We start from the raw sequence: 15,074 nt of genomic DNA on the forward strand, positions 1-15,074 counted from the left end.
TTATATCAGTCTTTTTGATCGCGTGTTATTCCACTTTTTGTTCGGCGGTATGGTAATAAAGCGTTGTTTTTTGCCTCTTTTTTTTTTTTTTTTTCTTACGGTGTTTACTGAAGGGGTTAACTAGTGGGGCAGTTTTATAGGTGGGGTCGTTACGGACGCGGTGATACTAAATATGTGTACTTTTACTGTTTTTTTTTTATTATTTAGATAAAGAAATGTATTTATGGGAATAATATTTTTTTTTTTTTTTCATTATTTTGGAATATTTTTTTTTATTTTTTTTACACATTTGGAAATTTTTTTTTTTACTTTTTTACTTTGCCCCAGGGGGGGACAATACAGATCGGTGATCTGCCAGTTTGCATAGCACTCTGACAGATCACCGATCTGCGAGAAGTACAGGCTGCTTCACAGTGCCTGCTCTGAGCAGGCGTCTGTGAAGCCACCTCCCTCCCTGCAGGACCCGGATCCGCGGCCATCTTGGATCCGGGTCTGGAGCAGGCAGGGAGGGAGGTAAGACCCTCGCAGCAACGCGATCACATCGCGTTGCTGCGGGGGGCTCAGGGAAGCCCGCAGGGAGCCCCCTCCCTGCGCGATGCTTCCCTGCACCGCCGGCACATCGCGATCATGTTTGATCGCGGTGTGCCGCGGGTTAATGTGCCGGGAGCGGTCCGTGACCGCTCCTGGCACATAGTGCCGGATGTCAGCTGCGATATGCAGCCGACACCCGGCCGCGATCGGCCGCGCTCCCCCCGTGAGCGCGGCCGATCGGCTATGACGTACTATCCCGTCGGCGGTCATACGGGCCCACCCCACCTCGACGGGATAGTACGTCGGATGTCAGGAAGGGGTTAAAGAAAGCAGGGCCAACTGAGGAGTCAAGGTACATTTTTATTTTTTTTAAATCTGACCAATCAGGGATGCAATTTCGGCCCATAACTGTTTTATTTTAGGACATGACCAGAAGATATGTAAAAGGGTACCAATTTGCCCGCACTCTCTCCAGCAATATGGGGAGTTGTCTGCATTAATCCTGGCCAATCTAGAGGGAGTATAATACCACAGAGATAACAATTTGTAGAACGACTCTTGAAGAGCCATTGAAACAGTTGAGGAGTATGTTAATCAAATAATCAAATAGCTCGTTCCCAATCGTCCACATCAGCCGAGAAGTGAAGATCTGCTTCCTATTTGAGCAAGTATGGAGAATTAAAAAATTCCTGATCATTATTGAACCATTTAACAGGGTATTGAATACTCCAAAATATACTATGAGATATATTACTTTGCATATGAACTGAAGGTTCTGAAAGGGGTGGGTAAAATGAACTTTCGTTCGTGGGAAAACCCCTTTAATGTGACCAGCTTCCTCTGCCTGTAGACACGTCACGCATCTGCCACCGGGATCAGCCGAGTAATTCGCGCAGGAAGCAGTAAATCAGACCGCCGCCATCTTTGTGCAGACAGATAACGGCGGTCACATTAAAACTGTGCATGCACTCCTCCTGTACAAAGATGGCGGCGGTCAGTGAATCATTCGTCTGATCCCGGCGGTGGCGTGTTCGCGACGGTGTTCCGCTGGTGGTACCGCGCAAGAGGATGCGTGAGTGTGAGAGTGTACCATGCAATAGGTTGGTACCAGCAGCAGTTTCTATATTGAGACACCCATCACTTGGGTGTCCCAATATGGTGGTCGGTGAACTTCCTCTCCCTGGAATTCTGGGATACGGTGACATCTGGACAGAACAGGAAATGAAAACATTACAAGGCAATTGTATAAATAGATGCTTAAAAAAAATCAAATAATTCATAAAAATGTATATACAAAATGATGTAAAAGTAATAAATAGTACAAATATGTGTATATACATTTTCTACAAAAATGTTTTTTTTCTTGTATATTGAATAATTTGATTCGTATATTCATAGCCCTTGATGGTGCCCTGTACTCTTTTGCCACCTGGTGGCTTTTCCTTTTTTACTTTTGAATTATTTGTTTTAAGTATTTTGTTAATAAACATTATATACCCTCTATATATATTGGCTGTGGATACATAGCATCTGCATTGATTTGTGTGTTTGTATATTCACAGTTGTATAGATGCCATAGCGTCTTACCCCTTCACAAAGCTGTCTGACGTCCCGCCTGGCTTCACAGCAGTCAGGTTTTTAGCCTCTTTGATCCAAACCTGAAGTTCTCCTTCATCTGCTTTACCTGTAAAAATTGACATTTAAAGAAAGGTAAACAGAAAAAGCGCCAACGCCAACGGATACTGAGCTGATGTTCTTAATGCTGCAGCTCCAAACCTCATTATAAGTGCAGCTATATAACATGAAACGAGAGAAGAAATCAGCCATTTCATGGTAACTCACCTTTTCTCCTCTCACTGCCACCAGTGGACTTTGATGGTGAGATGTACCTTAATGACACGACCAACTCGCCTTTGTAAGATGAGGATGTGGCAGCATCCGTTATGCCCTGAAATAAATTTTTCCAAAATGTGGAAAGTTTACAAAAATTACAATCAGCGAGACTTTCCAGATTGATGGGCCGCTAGAATAAAATAATCCGTGACCTCAAGTAGCAGCAGCATGTTCATCTTGATGGACTGGTCATGTTGGAGTATTGACAGAAGACAAGACCATGCGTGCCTATACTGCGAGTGGGAATGGTTACAACAGAGCTGTCCTTAATGCAATGAGAAATGACTGATAGTAGTGTGGGATCATTTCTACGTCGCTGATAAACTGATTTCTCGAGGTGTCCATACAGGTATGACTAAGGGCTGGAGGCACAATGGCGTTGTCAGTGTAGTTTCCATTGGTAGAAGTGTAGAAAGACCTATGGTAATTTTAGGTCCTTCACCCTGTGGAAATATGTAGGAAATCAAGTGGAGAGAGAGCTGGTATGTCCTCTACACTGTGTGTATGTGTGTGTAACATGCAGTGTGTGTATGTGTGTGTAACATGCAGTGTGTGTATGTGTGTGTAACATGCAGTGTGTGTATGTGTGTGTAACATGCAGTGTGTGTATGTGTGTGTAACATGCAGTGTGTGTATGTGTGTGTAACATGCAGTGTGTGTATGTGTAACATGCAGTGTGTGAGTAACATGCAGTGTGCGAGTAACATGCAGTGTGTGAATGTGTAACATGCAGTGTGTGTAACATGCAGTGTGTGTAACATGCAGTATGTGTAACATGCAGTGTGTGTAACATGCAGTGTGTGTAACATGCAGTATGTGTAACATGCAGTATGTGTAACATGCAGTGTGTGAGTAACATGCAGTGTGTGAGTAACATGCAGTGTGTGAGTAACATGCAGTGTGTGAGTAACATGCAGTGTGTATGTGTAACATGCAGTGTGTGTAACATGCAATGTGTAACATGCAGTGTGTACGTATGTCACATGCAGTGTGTGTAACATGCAGTGTGTGTATGTGTAACATGCAGTGTGTGTATGTGTAACATGCAGTGTGTGTGTATGTGTAACATGCAGTGTGTAACATGCAGTGTGTGTATGTATGTTAGGCTACTTTCACACTAGCGTCGTGCACTGCACATCGCTATGCGATGTTGCGGCGCACCGACACTAGCTGTGAAAGCGCCGCACAACGGGGGCAGCGGATGCAGTTTTCCAACACATCCGCTGCCCGATTGTGCGGTACGGGGAGGTGGGGGCGGAGTTCCAGCCGCGCATGCACGGTCGGAAATGCTGCAAACGACGCACCAAAAATCGTTGCATGTAACGTTTTTTGGTGGCGATTGTCTGACGCAAACGTCGCACGACGGTTGCGACGTGTGTCAATGCGTCGCACTGCGTCGCTAATGCAAGTCTATGGAGAAAACACGCATCCCGCAAGCAATTTTGCAGGATGGGTTTTTTTCTACAAAACGACGCATAGCGACGTGCAGTGCACGACGCTAGTGTGAAAGTAGCCTAGCATGCAGTGTGTATGTATGTAACATGCAGTGTGTGTAACATGCAGTGTGTGTATGTGTGTAGCATGCAGTGTGTAACATGCAGTGTGTGTGTAGCATCCAGTTTAAAAATGAATTATTGTAGGTGCAAACCCATAGCCAAATTGCTCATTCACTGAGTAACTGGATCATATCATATCAGCAAAACAATGATAATTCTGAACATCACCGCCGATAACAAAATACTGAGGACAGAGCAAACATATCACCCACCGCTCTAACTGTGCAGAGGCCGGTAAACTGGCGCTGAACCACTTTAATACTGTATAGCTGCCGGTTTAAGGGTCTAAAATCGGTTCATGGAAATGTATTCTAGACATTTCTGTGTGACGGTGCAATCTGCTACACAAAGTGCAGCCCTGGACAAACACCAGCACTGGTCAGAAGGAACGCTCATCTGCTGCACGGCTAATCAAACTGACCCACCCATGACACCAAACAGTACTCAGTCGTGTTTTAAGTTTTATCAACATCCTTTCCATTAAAGATCTTTTTTTGTGTGTGAAATATTTTTCTTCCTCCTAGTGGGGCTGGTGAAAGTAGTATGTATGGCAACTCCAACGGCCATTATTAACTACAATCTGCATGGCCATTTCAGTGTCATGGTCATGCAGTAGATGAACATGCAACTAAATATTTCCAGAAACTTTCGAAGTGTTCACTCCATTTTCTACTAATCAAAGTAAATAGAGAAAAATTACTTGCACAGAAGTGAACAGGTAAAATTCAATAAAGGAGTGCCCAAGGTACAAATGCATCACAAACTATGTACAGTGTGGAAAATAACTATTTGATACTCTGCTGATTTTTCAAGTTTTCCCACCTACAAAGAATGAGGACGTCTGTAATTTTTATCGTAGGTACACTTCACCTGTGAGAGACAATCTAAAAATAAAATCCAGAAAATTACATTGTATGATTTTTATATAATTAATTTGCATTTTATTGCACGAAATAAGTATTTGATCACTGACCAACCAGCGAGAATTCTGTCTCTCAGAGACCTTTTTCTTCCCCAGATGTCCTCCTACTCTGCACTTATTACCTGCATTAATTGAACCTGTTTGAACTCAGTACCTATATAAATGACATCTATCTCCACACTCAATCACACTACAACCTCTCCACCATGGCCAAGACCAAAGAGCTGTCTAAGGACACCAGGGACAAAATTGTAGACCGGCACAAGGCTGGGATGGGCTACAGGACAATAGGCAAGCAATGTCAATCTTTCTCGGCTTGGGACTCCATACAAGATCTCGCCTCGTGGGGGGTAAGGATGATTCTGAGAAAGGTCAAGAATTAGCCCAGAACTACATTGGGGACAATGACCTAAAGAGAGCTGGGACCACGGTCTCAAACATTACCATTAGTAACACACTACACCTTCATGGATTAAAATCCTGCAGGACATGCAAGGTCCTCCTGCTCATGCAACCACATGTCCGGGCCCATTTGAAAATTCTCCAATGACCATCTGGAGGAGGCACAGGAGAAGGTCATATGGTCAGAGGAGACCAAAATAGACCTTTTTAGTATCAACTCCAATAAGTGTTTGGAGGAAGAAGAAAGACGAGTACAACCCCAAGAACACTGTCCCAACCATGACGCATGGTGGGTAGTGATGGGAGAGCATACTCACCACTACTCGGTGCTCGCCCAAGCATCACAGTGCTCGCGATGCTCGGAGCTCACCGAGTATTTCCCGGGTCATCACCCTGCATGTTTGGCGCTCTTTAGAGAGCCAATGAACATGCAGGGATTGTCTGCCACACACTGTAGTGCTGCAGACATCTTGGTTGTGGCATTACAGTGATTGGCTGGCTGCACAGTGTCATTAGGTCTATATCAGACCTGACGCCGCCCTGCTGGTCACAGTCTGCTCCTGAATCTGGCAGTGTAGGGAGAGTTGCTGCTAAGCTAGGGAGAGTATTGCTTGCTTCATTCTTCGTGTTGGTGTACCAAATCTAATACACATATCCATCTCAACAAACAGTCCTTCTGAGGACTAATAAGGCAGCATATATGTCAGTGCTAGGCAGGCAGTGTATGTGGCAGACTGCAGTGCATATAGCAAGAGGGTCCATTGCAGTTCTGTCTGCTGCTGCCATAACGGATATTTGTAGACATAGCCACAGGTATCAGGGGCCAGGAGTAATTTTTTCAGGGATCTGAATCCTGATTATTTGCTGAAAAATTAATCCAGAGAACACCAGTTTTCTGCTCCATTTGGTTGTTGGCACTGCAGAATACAGCCAGATCCTTTCCTGATTACAGCATAAAAACCCAGCTATTTTAAACAGGGGGTTGGCCGTTACATGGATCCAATGTCAGTGCGCTGAAAATTCTGCCATTTCTGGGCTACTGCTAAATTTTGTTGCTTTGTCTTAGCCAAGTTATTGACACCAGTTTGCAGCAAAAAAAAGTAGTTATCTACAGGCCAGCTATTTTAAACATGGGTTTGTATGTCACGCGGATCACATATAAGTTCGCTCCAAATTCAGCCATTTGCAGTAAACGTGGAAAAATATTGTCCTCCATTTCAAATGGGCAAGGCGCATGGCAAGGGTGTTGGTGCACACTCAACTAGCACCATCAGCAAGCACATCCATGTCCTTGTCCCAGCACAGCATTCAGTTGTCCATACCCCAGTCCTTGGAATGCAAGCACAAATATGCCGCCACCGCCCCACTGGCCACGCTACTAAATTCACACATTTCGTGACTGCTTGCGCTCGAAATGTTGCCTTTTAGGCTCGTGGAGACGGAAGCTTTCCGCAACCTGATGTCAGTGGCCATCCCTCGGTACTCGGTCCCCAGCCGCCACTATTTCCCACTGTGTGCCGTGCCCGCATTACACAAGCACGTGTCCCACAACATTAGTCGTGCCCTCAACAATGCAGTTACTGGGAAAGTCCACCTAACCACGGACACGTGGACAAGTGCATGTGGACAGGGATGCTACATCTCAGTGACGGCACACTGGGTTAACATAGTGGAAGCCCAGGATCCAGTCGGACCTTGGGATGGAACACATCCTCCCAATGCGGAGGATTGCAGGCCCTAGGTCAATCAGGGTTACTCCCACATTCTACAGCTCCAGCACCTCATCCTCCTCCTCTTCAGCCTCCATCTCTGAAATCAAGACATCAGTCATAAGCTGGAAGCACTGCAGCACTGCCTCATCCAAGCGGCAACAGGCTGTGTTGAAGCTAATATGCTTAGGTGACAAACCGCAGAATGCTGAAGAGTTGTGGACAGCTCAGAGAGCAGGCAGATGTGTGGCTGACATTGCTAAACCTACAGCCAGGCATGGTTGTGTGTGACAATGGCCATAACCTGGTGGCAGCTCTGAGGCAAGGCGAGCTCACACACATACCTTGCCTGGCCCATGTGCTTAACCTCGTGGTTCAGCAATTTCTCAAACCTACACGGAGCTGCTGGCTCTGCTTGTCAAAGTAGACTGCCTGTGTGCCCATTTTAGACAGTTAGATACAGCTTTCATTGCCCTTACAGTGCTTCAGCAGTGTTTTCAACTTCCGGCTCACCGACTGGTGTGTGATGACCCCATGTGTTGGAACTCTACACAGATGTTCAGAAGAATTTGTGAGCAGAAGAGGCAGTTGTTGACTACCAGCATCAACAAGGCTGTCGGTATTCAGTTCAGACTCCACACATAAGACCTCAGTGGACATGAATGTCAGACATCTGTACCACCCTCCAAAACATTGAGGACTACAACTAGATGGTGAGCGGCGATGACGCCATAATTACCTTCACCATCCCACTTTTCTGTCTTCTGAAATGCTCGCTGCTCACAATCAAAGAGGATGCATTGTGGGTGAAGCATGATGAGATGGAGCAAGGAACCATACAGGGTGATTACACACAGCCCAGCCTCATCTCATCCCAACATGGATTGGGTGACAATGAGGAAGAGGAGGGGGAGGAAGAACAGGAGCTAGTTTCACATCTGTCACCTGCACATCTGTCATACCATCAGTTCAGCATGGGGAGGACAGGGATGAGGAGGAGGAGCGCATGGTCAGTCATCCTCTTGGTGAGGACACAGAAGTATTGCCTGTTAGCAGTCCGGCACGCATGGCTGAGTTTATCTAACGCTGCCTTGACCGTGAACCTCGCATTCTCAAAATTCTGGGTGACAGTCATTACTGGTTGGTGCCACTTCTAGACCCACACTACAAGGAGAACTTTCTATCTCTTATTCCCAAAGCGGACAGGTCTACTAAAATGGGGCAGTAACAGAAGGCCCTTGTTGTTGAATTATAAAAAAAAAAATCCATCTGAAAACACTGGCGCAGAGGTCACAGTTCTTTGGACAACCAAGGAGTACAGGCGAGAGAGACAACTCCAATACAGCAGAGGCAGGGGAACAATGTCAAAGTTCTGGGAGAGATTTCACAGACCCTCCCATAGCACAGGCCCTGAGGCACGGGGTACTCTCACAAGAAGGGCAAAGTTTGCAAAGATGCTGAGGGAGTACCATGCTGAACATACCAACATTTTCCGTGATTCCTCTGTGCCTTATAATTATTGGGTATCCAAGCTGGACACATGGCATGAACTGGCTGTCTAAGCGTTGGAGGTCCTGGCCTGCCCTGCAGCTAGTGTTTTGTCGTCAGAGCAGGTATTTAATGCTGCTGGTGGAATTATAACTGCTAAGCGCAACTGCCTGTCAACTGAAAATGCTGACAGGCTGACTCTTATAAAAATGAACAAGGACTGGATTGGGCCCGACTTCTCAACACCACAAAATGATGGCACCGTAACAAACTCAAATCCAGGGTCTTTTTTTGTGGAGGTCTATTCCCATGAACCTCTTCACACCCACACATGGGTATACGCTTCCTGATTTGGGCTATTTGCTGTCATCCTCCTCCTTCTCCTCAACCACCATATCACCAGGGTGACCGTGGTCCATGATGCAACACCCACATAATACACTGCTCAAAAAAAATAAAGGGAACACTTAAACAACAGAATATAACTGAGTAAATCAAACTTCTGTGAAATCAAACTGTCCTCTTAGGAAGCAACACTCTGACAATCAATTTCCCATGCAGTTGTGCAAATGGAATAGACAACAGATGGAAATTATTGGCAATTATCAAGCCACACTCAATAAAGGAGTGGTTCCGCAGGTGGGAACCACAGACCACATGTCAGTACCAATGCTTTCTGGCTGATGTTTTGGTCACATTTGAATGTTGGTTGTGCTTTGACACTCGTGGTAGCAGGACCGGTTTGGCAGTGGATCACTAATGGTGTGGGGTGGCATTTCTTTGGAGGACTGCACAGCCCTCCATGTGCTCGCCAGAGGTAGCCTGACTGCCATTAGGTACGGAGATGAGATCCTCAGACCCCTTGTGAGACCATATGCTGGCGCGGTTGGCTCTGGGTTCCTCCTATTGCAGGACAATGCCAGACCTCATGTGGCTGGAGTGTGTCAGCAGTCCCTGCAAGATGAAGGAATTGAAGCTATGGACTAGCCCACCCGTTTCCCAGACCTGAGTCAGATTGAACACATCTGGGACATCATGTCTTGCACCATCCACCAACGTCATGTTGCACCACAGACTGTCCAGGAGTTGGGGGATGCTTTAGTCCAGGTCTGGGAGGAGATCCCTCAGGAGACCATCCACCGCCTCATCAGGAGCATGCCCAGGCATTGCAGGGAGGTCATACTGGCACTTGGTGGCAACACACTACTGAGCATCATTTCCTTGTCTTGAGGCATTTCCACTGAATTTGGATCAGCCTGTAATTTGATTTTCCACTTTGACTTTGAGTATCATTCCAAATTCAGACCTCCATGGGATATTAATTTTGATTTACATTGATCATTTTTCTGTTTTATTCTTCTCAACAAATTCCACTAGTAGTATTATTCATTTTTATAGCGCCATTTATTCCATGGTGCTTTACATGTGAAAAGGTAGCAAATATAGACAAATACAATAAAAATGAGCAAACAACAAAGCACTAACAGGCACAGAAGGATGGAGGACCTGCCCATGAGGGCTCACAGTCTGCAGGGGATGGGTGAGGATACACTAGGAGAGGGTAGAGCTGGTCTTGCGATGGCTCAGTAGGTTGAGGATCACCGCAGCCTGAAGGCTTGTCGGAAGAGGTGAGTCTTCAGGTTCTTTTTGAAGGTTTCTATGGTAGGCGAGAGTCTGATGTGTTGACGTAGAGAGTTCCAGAGTATGGGGGAAGCAAGGGAGAAGTCTCGGATGCAGTTGTGGGAAGAAGAGTAAGAGGAGAGTAGAGAAGGAGATCTTGTGAGGATCGAAGGTTGCGTGTAGGTAAATACCGGAAGACCATGTCACAGATGTATGGAGGAGACTGGTTCTGGATGGCTTTGTATGTCATAGTAAGGGTTTTGAACTGGAGTCTCTGGACGATAGGAAGCCAGTGAAGGGCTTGGCATAGGGGAGAGGCTGGGGAATAGCGGGGAGATAGGTAGTTTAGTCTGGCAGCAGAGTGTAAGATGGATTGGAGTGGTGCCAGAGGGGAGGCCAGAGAGTAGGAGGTTGCAGTAGTCAAGGTGGGAGATAAAGGAGTGCACTAGTGTTTTTGTTGTTTTGCTGTCGAGGAATGCGCGGATCCAGGAAATATTTTTGAGTTTGAGATGGCAGGAGGAGGCAAGGGTTTGGATATGTGGCTTGAAAGAGAGGGCAGAGTCTAGGATCACCCCGAGGCACCGAGCATGCGGGACTGGGGAAAGTGAGCAGCCATTGATATCGATGGATAGGTCTGGTGGAGGGGTAGAGTGAGATGGGGGAAAGATGATGAATTCTGTTTTGTCCATGTTCAGTTTTAGAAAGCGAGCAGAAAAGAAGGCCGAGATAGCAGACAGACAATGTGGGATTTTGGTGAGTAAGGAGGTGAGGTCAGGTCCGGATAGGTAGATCTGCGTGTCATCAGTGTAGAGATGATACTGCAAACCATGGGATTCTATGAGCTGTCCCAGGCCGAAGGTGTAGATGTAGAAGAGTAGGAGTCCCAGAACTGAGCCTTGACGGACACCGACAGACAAAGGGCGAGGTGAGGTTAAGTGGGAGAGGGAGACACTGAAATTTCAGTCTGTTAGATATGACGAGATCCAGGATAGGGCCAAGTCTGTGATGCCAAGAGATGATAGAATCTGTAGCAGGAGGGAGTGGTCCACAGTGTCAAAGGCAGAAGACAGGTCCAGGAGAAGGACAGAGTAGTGTTGCTTGCTCTTGGCGGTTAGTAGGTCATTGGAGACTTTAAATAGGGCAGTTTCAGTTGAGTGATGGGGTCGGAAGCTAGATTGTAACCAGTCAAAGAGGGAGCAGGAGGAGAGGTGGGAGGACAGTTCAAGACAGACATGCTGTTCCAGTAGTTTTGAGGCATAAGGGAGAAGAGATATCGGGCAATAGCTAGACACAGAGGATGGGTCGAGGGAGGGCTTTTTGAGGATGGGTGTGATCTTGGCATGTTTGAAGGATGAGGGGCAGACACCAGTTGTGAGTGAGAGGTTGAAGAGGTGTGTTCGGGTTGGGATGAAGACTGTGGTGAGGTTAGGGATGAGGTGGGATTGGAGCAGATCAAACGTGCAAGTGGTGAGATGTGATCTAGACAGGATGGTGGAGAAGCTGGTTTTGGAGGAACAGGGTTGAGCAGCTAAGAGGGGCATTGGGCGCTGCGAGCCAAAGCTTTCTCTGATCATATCGATCTTTTGTTTAAAGAAAGAGGAAAAGTCTTCAGCGGAAATGAGGGGGGAGGGAAGAGGTGCTGGGGGACGGAGTAGAGAATTGAACGTGTTGAAAAGCTGTTTAGGGTTGTGAGACAGGGAGGATATGAGAGATGAAAAATAATTTTGTTTTGCGGCAGTGAGAGTGGACTTAAAGCTGGCGAGGGACTGCTTGTATGCGATGAAGTGCTCGGCAGTGTGGGATCTCTTCCATCTCCGCTCAGCAACCCTGGAAGCCTGTCTCAGTTCTTTGGTCAGGCTGGTCAGCCAGGGCTGTCTGTTGATTGTACGAGTTTTGTTATGTGTGAGGGGGGCAGCCGAATTGAGTGTAGGTGTTATAAAAAGTTGCAGCAGCATCTGTGTCATGAAGGGAAGCTATGTCTAAGAGGGGGAAGGGACTCAGAGTGATTGTAAATTGTGGTGTTTGAGATTTCTGCTAGGGTGAGTGAGTTTGTGGAGTGGGGGTTGCACGCTAGGAGAGGAGAGGGAAGAGAATGTTAGTAGGTTATGGTCAGACAGGGGAGGGGTGAGTTAGTGGGATTAGTAAGGGAACAGAATCGGGTAAAGATAAGGTCTAGTGTGTGACCATCTTCGAGAGTGGCCCCAGAAGACCACTGAGTGAGGGCGAAGGAGGCAGTAATTGATAAAAGTTTAGGAGGCAGCTGAGGTGGAAGTGTCAATGGGGATATTGAAGTCATCCATGATGATAGTGGGGATGTCAGCAGAGAGGAAATGAAGTAGCCAGGTGGTGAAGTGGTCAAGAAAGGTGGAGATGGCTAGTTCTGGTGGGCAGTACATGACAGCCAGCTGGAGATTGGAGAGGGAATAGATGCGGACGGAGTGGACCTCAAACGAAGAGTGGTAATGAATTAAGATTTGCAACTGGAATATTTAATTCAGTGATATCTAGGGTGTGGGATTTTAGTGTTCCCTTTATTTTTTTGAGCAGCGTATTTTTAAAGGGTGTTTATGATGCCCGTAACAAAATTTTTTATACAGTATGTTCATGTATACCCTCTAGGGGTAAATGTTTGTCAGCCCATACACTTAGTGCATGGGCGTTACAAGTATAGGAAACCAGCTCCTTTCCAATAAGAACATTTTTTATGAGGCACTCCTCCAAGTCTCTTCCAAGGGGCATTGGAGTGCCTCCAAAATTTATGGCAGCCTTGCATTCACTGCATAGGAAAACAGTATGGGAGACCCACTTCCTAAGAATGGGAACATTGTTTTCATGAGGCCCTCTTGTAGGTTTCTTCAAAGGGGTATTGGGGTGTCTCAATTTTTGGCAGCTCTTGCATTCACTGCATAGGAAAACAGTATGGGAGACCCACTTCATAAGAATGGGAACATTGTTTTCAGGAGGCCCTCCTGTACATCTCTTCAAAGGGGCATTGGAGTGCCTCAAAATTTTTGGCAGCTCTTGCATTCACTGCACAGGCAAACACTATGGGAAACCCACTTCCTAACAATGGGAACATTTGTTCATAAGGCCCTCTTCTATGTCTCTTCAAAAGGGCATTGTAGAGCCTCCAAATTTGTGGCAGCTCTTGCATTCACTGCATAGGCAAACAGCATGGGCACCCCAAACCCTTTTGGGCCTCCACCGCCTGTTGGGACTCACAGTATGGAGTGGGATGCTTTCCCACAGAACCTTCCATCCCTTGGTATCTTTCGACCAATCTGACCAGTTCATTAGCATTCCGGAAATCACCCTGGGCAACCTAAGTCTGTATGGGCCTCGGCTGGGAGTACACAAACCGGTCCATCACCACCCGTTTTACCATCTGCGCAGGGGTAGAAGACTCTGGCTGCAGCCACTTCTGGTCTAGGTGCAACAGGTCAAACACTTGGGAGCGCGGTGGTTTGTCCCGCTGATACACGCAGCGGTGAACCCACTGTGCCCTGAGAGTCATTGTTACCCCCAAGTGTGCAAGAATCTCCATTTTTTGCTTGCCATACTCTTTAGTGTCCTGCAACGCCAAATCATAGTATGCTTTCTGGGGTTCCCCCGTTAAGTATAGCGCCAGTACCTCTGCCCACTGCTCTGGCGGGAGTTTATCTCTCTCGGAAACCCTTTCAAACACCGTCAGGAAAGCCTCAACATCACAATTCTCCATTGTAGATTCTTCAGCCTCAACAATGCAGTTCTCCACTGCACGTTGCTCAGCTTTAACAATGCAATATTGCACTGCAGGTTCTTCAGCTTCAATATTGCCATTCTCCGCTGCAGGTACTTCAGCTTCAACATTGAAATTCTCCACTGCAGGTTCTTCAGCCTCAACACTGCAATTCACTGCAGGTTCTTCAGCTTCAATTTTTAAATTCTCCGCTGCAGGTTCTTTAGCCTCAACACTGCAATTCTCCACTGCAAGTTCTTCAGCTTCAACACTGAAATTCTCCACCTCAGGTTCTTCAGCCTTAACACTGAAATTCTCCACTGCAGGTTTTTCAGCTTCAACATTGAAATTCTCCACTGCAGGTTCTTCAGCCTCAACACTGCAATTCACTGCAGGTTCTTCAGCTTCAATTTTTAAATTCTCCGCTGCAGGTTCTTTAGCCTCAACACTGCAATTCTCCACTGCAAGTTCTTCAGCTTCAACACTGAAATTCTCCACTGCAGGTTTTTCAGCTTCAACATTGAAATTCTCCACTGCAGGTTCTTCAGGCTCAACACCAATTCACTGCAGGTTCTTCAGCTTCAATATTGCAATTCTTAGCTGCAGGTTCTTCAGCCACAACACTGCAATTCTCCACTGCAGGTTCTTCAAACTCAACATCAGCTCTGGGAGTAATTTTCTGCAAAGCCCGTCTTACCGCAATACGGACGAGGGCACCATCAGCCTACCTGGGGTTGGGGTGCTCGTCCTGCCCTGGATGGCGGTCGCTAGAAGCGGCATCTGCTGCTGCTACTCCTGCTGGCTCTGTTGTAACAACAGGCTGTTTGTTTCTTGCTGCTGCTGTGATTGGACCAGGTGTTTCAGCAGGTCCTCCATTTTGTCTGGCGATGCTTGCTGTCTTGTGACAGACTTGACCCAGGACATGCAGTCCTTCATGTCGCAGTCTCACGTCTCTGCTGGGAATGCTGCTCGCATTCTCCACCAATTGTAGATGTTGTACTAACTCAGGTGCAAACGGGAGGCACGTTCCTTTAAAGTTCATGTGGATTTATTTCTTCATAAACCCAGAAGAACAAACAGAAAATACATAGATTTTAGTTCAGGCAAAAAAAAGTATAAATGTTCATAGCAGGACTCTGCTCCTCCAGGCTTGTGGGCACACAGGCTGGCATAATGTCCAGTACTTCAGGGTCGGTCTGGAGCCTCACACACACAGGAGGCCTTCTCCCTCCCAA

The 15,074-nt window shown here is 46.6% G+C and overlaps 1 protein-coding gene across 3 annotated transcripts in view; it reads right to left on the reverse strand.

The window, feature by feature from the left end:
* Window positions 1–15,074, reverse strand: part of SYTL4 (synaptotagmin like 4) — a 262,603-nt gene that overhangs the window by 16,612 nt on the left and 230,917 nt on the right. For all 3 annotated transcript variants that reach the window (XM_077286536.1, XM_077286534.1, XM_077286535.1), the window contains exons 14-15: window positions 2,374–2,479; window positions 2,119–2,215 (exon numbers count right to left, since the gene is read on the reverse strand). In XM_077286536.1, coding sequence (XP_077142651.1) covers window positions 2,119–2,215; window positions 2,374–2,479 — 203 coding nt within the window. The remainder of the gene's footprint in view (window positions 1–2,118; window positions 2,216–2,373; window positions 2,480–15,074) is intronic.

Source organism: Ranitomeya variabilis, chromosome 2 (assembly GCF_051348905.1).
Source record: "Ranitomeya variabilis isolate aRanVar5 chromosome 2, aRanVar5.hap1, whole genome shotgun sequence".
In the NCBI taxonomy this organism is placed as follows: domain Eukaryota; kingdom Metazoa; phylum Chordata; class Amphibia; order Anura; family Dendrobatidae; genus Ranitomeya; species Ranitomeya variabilis.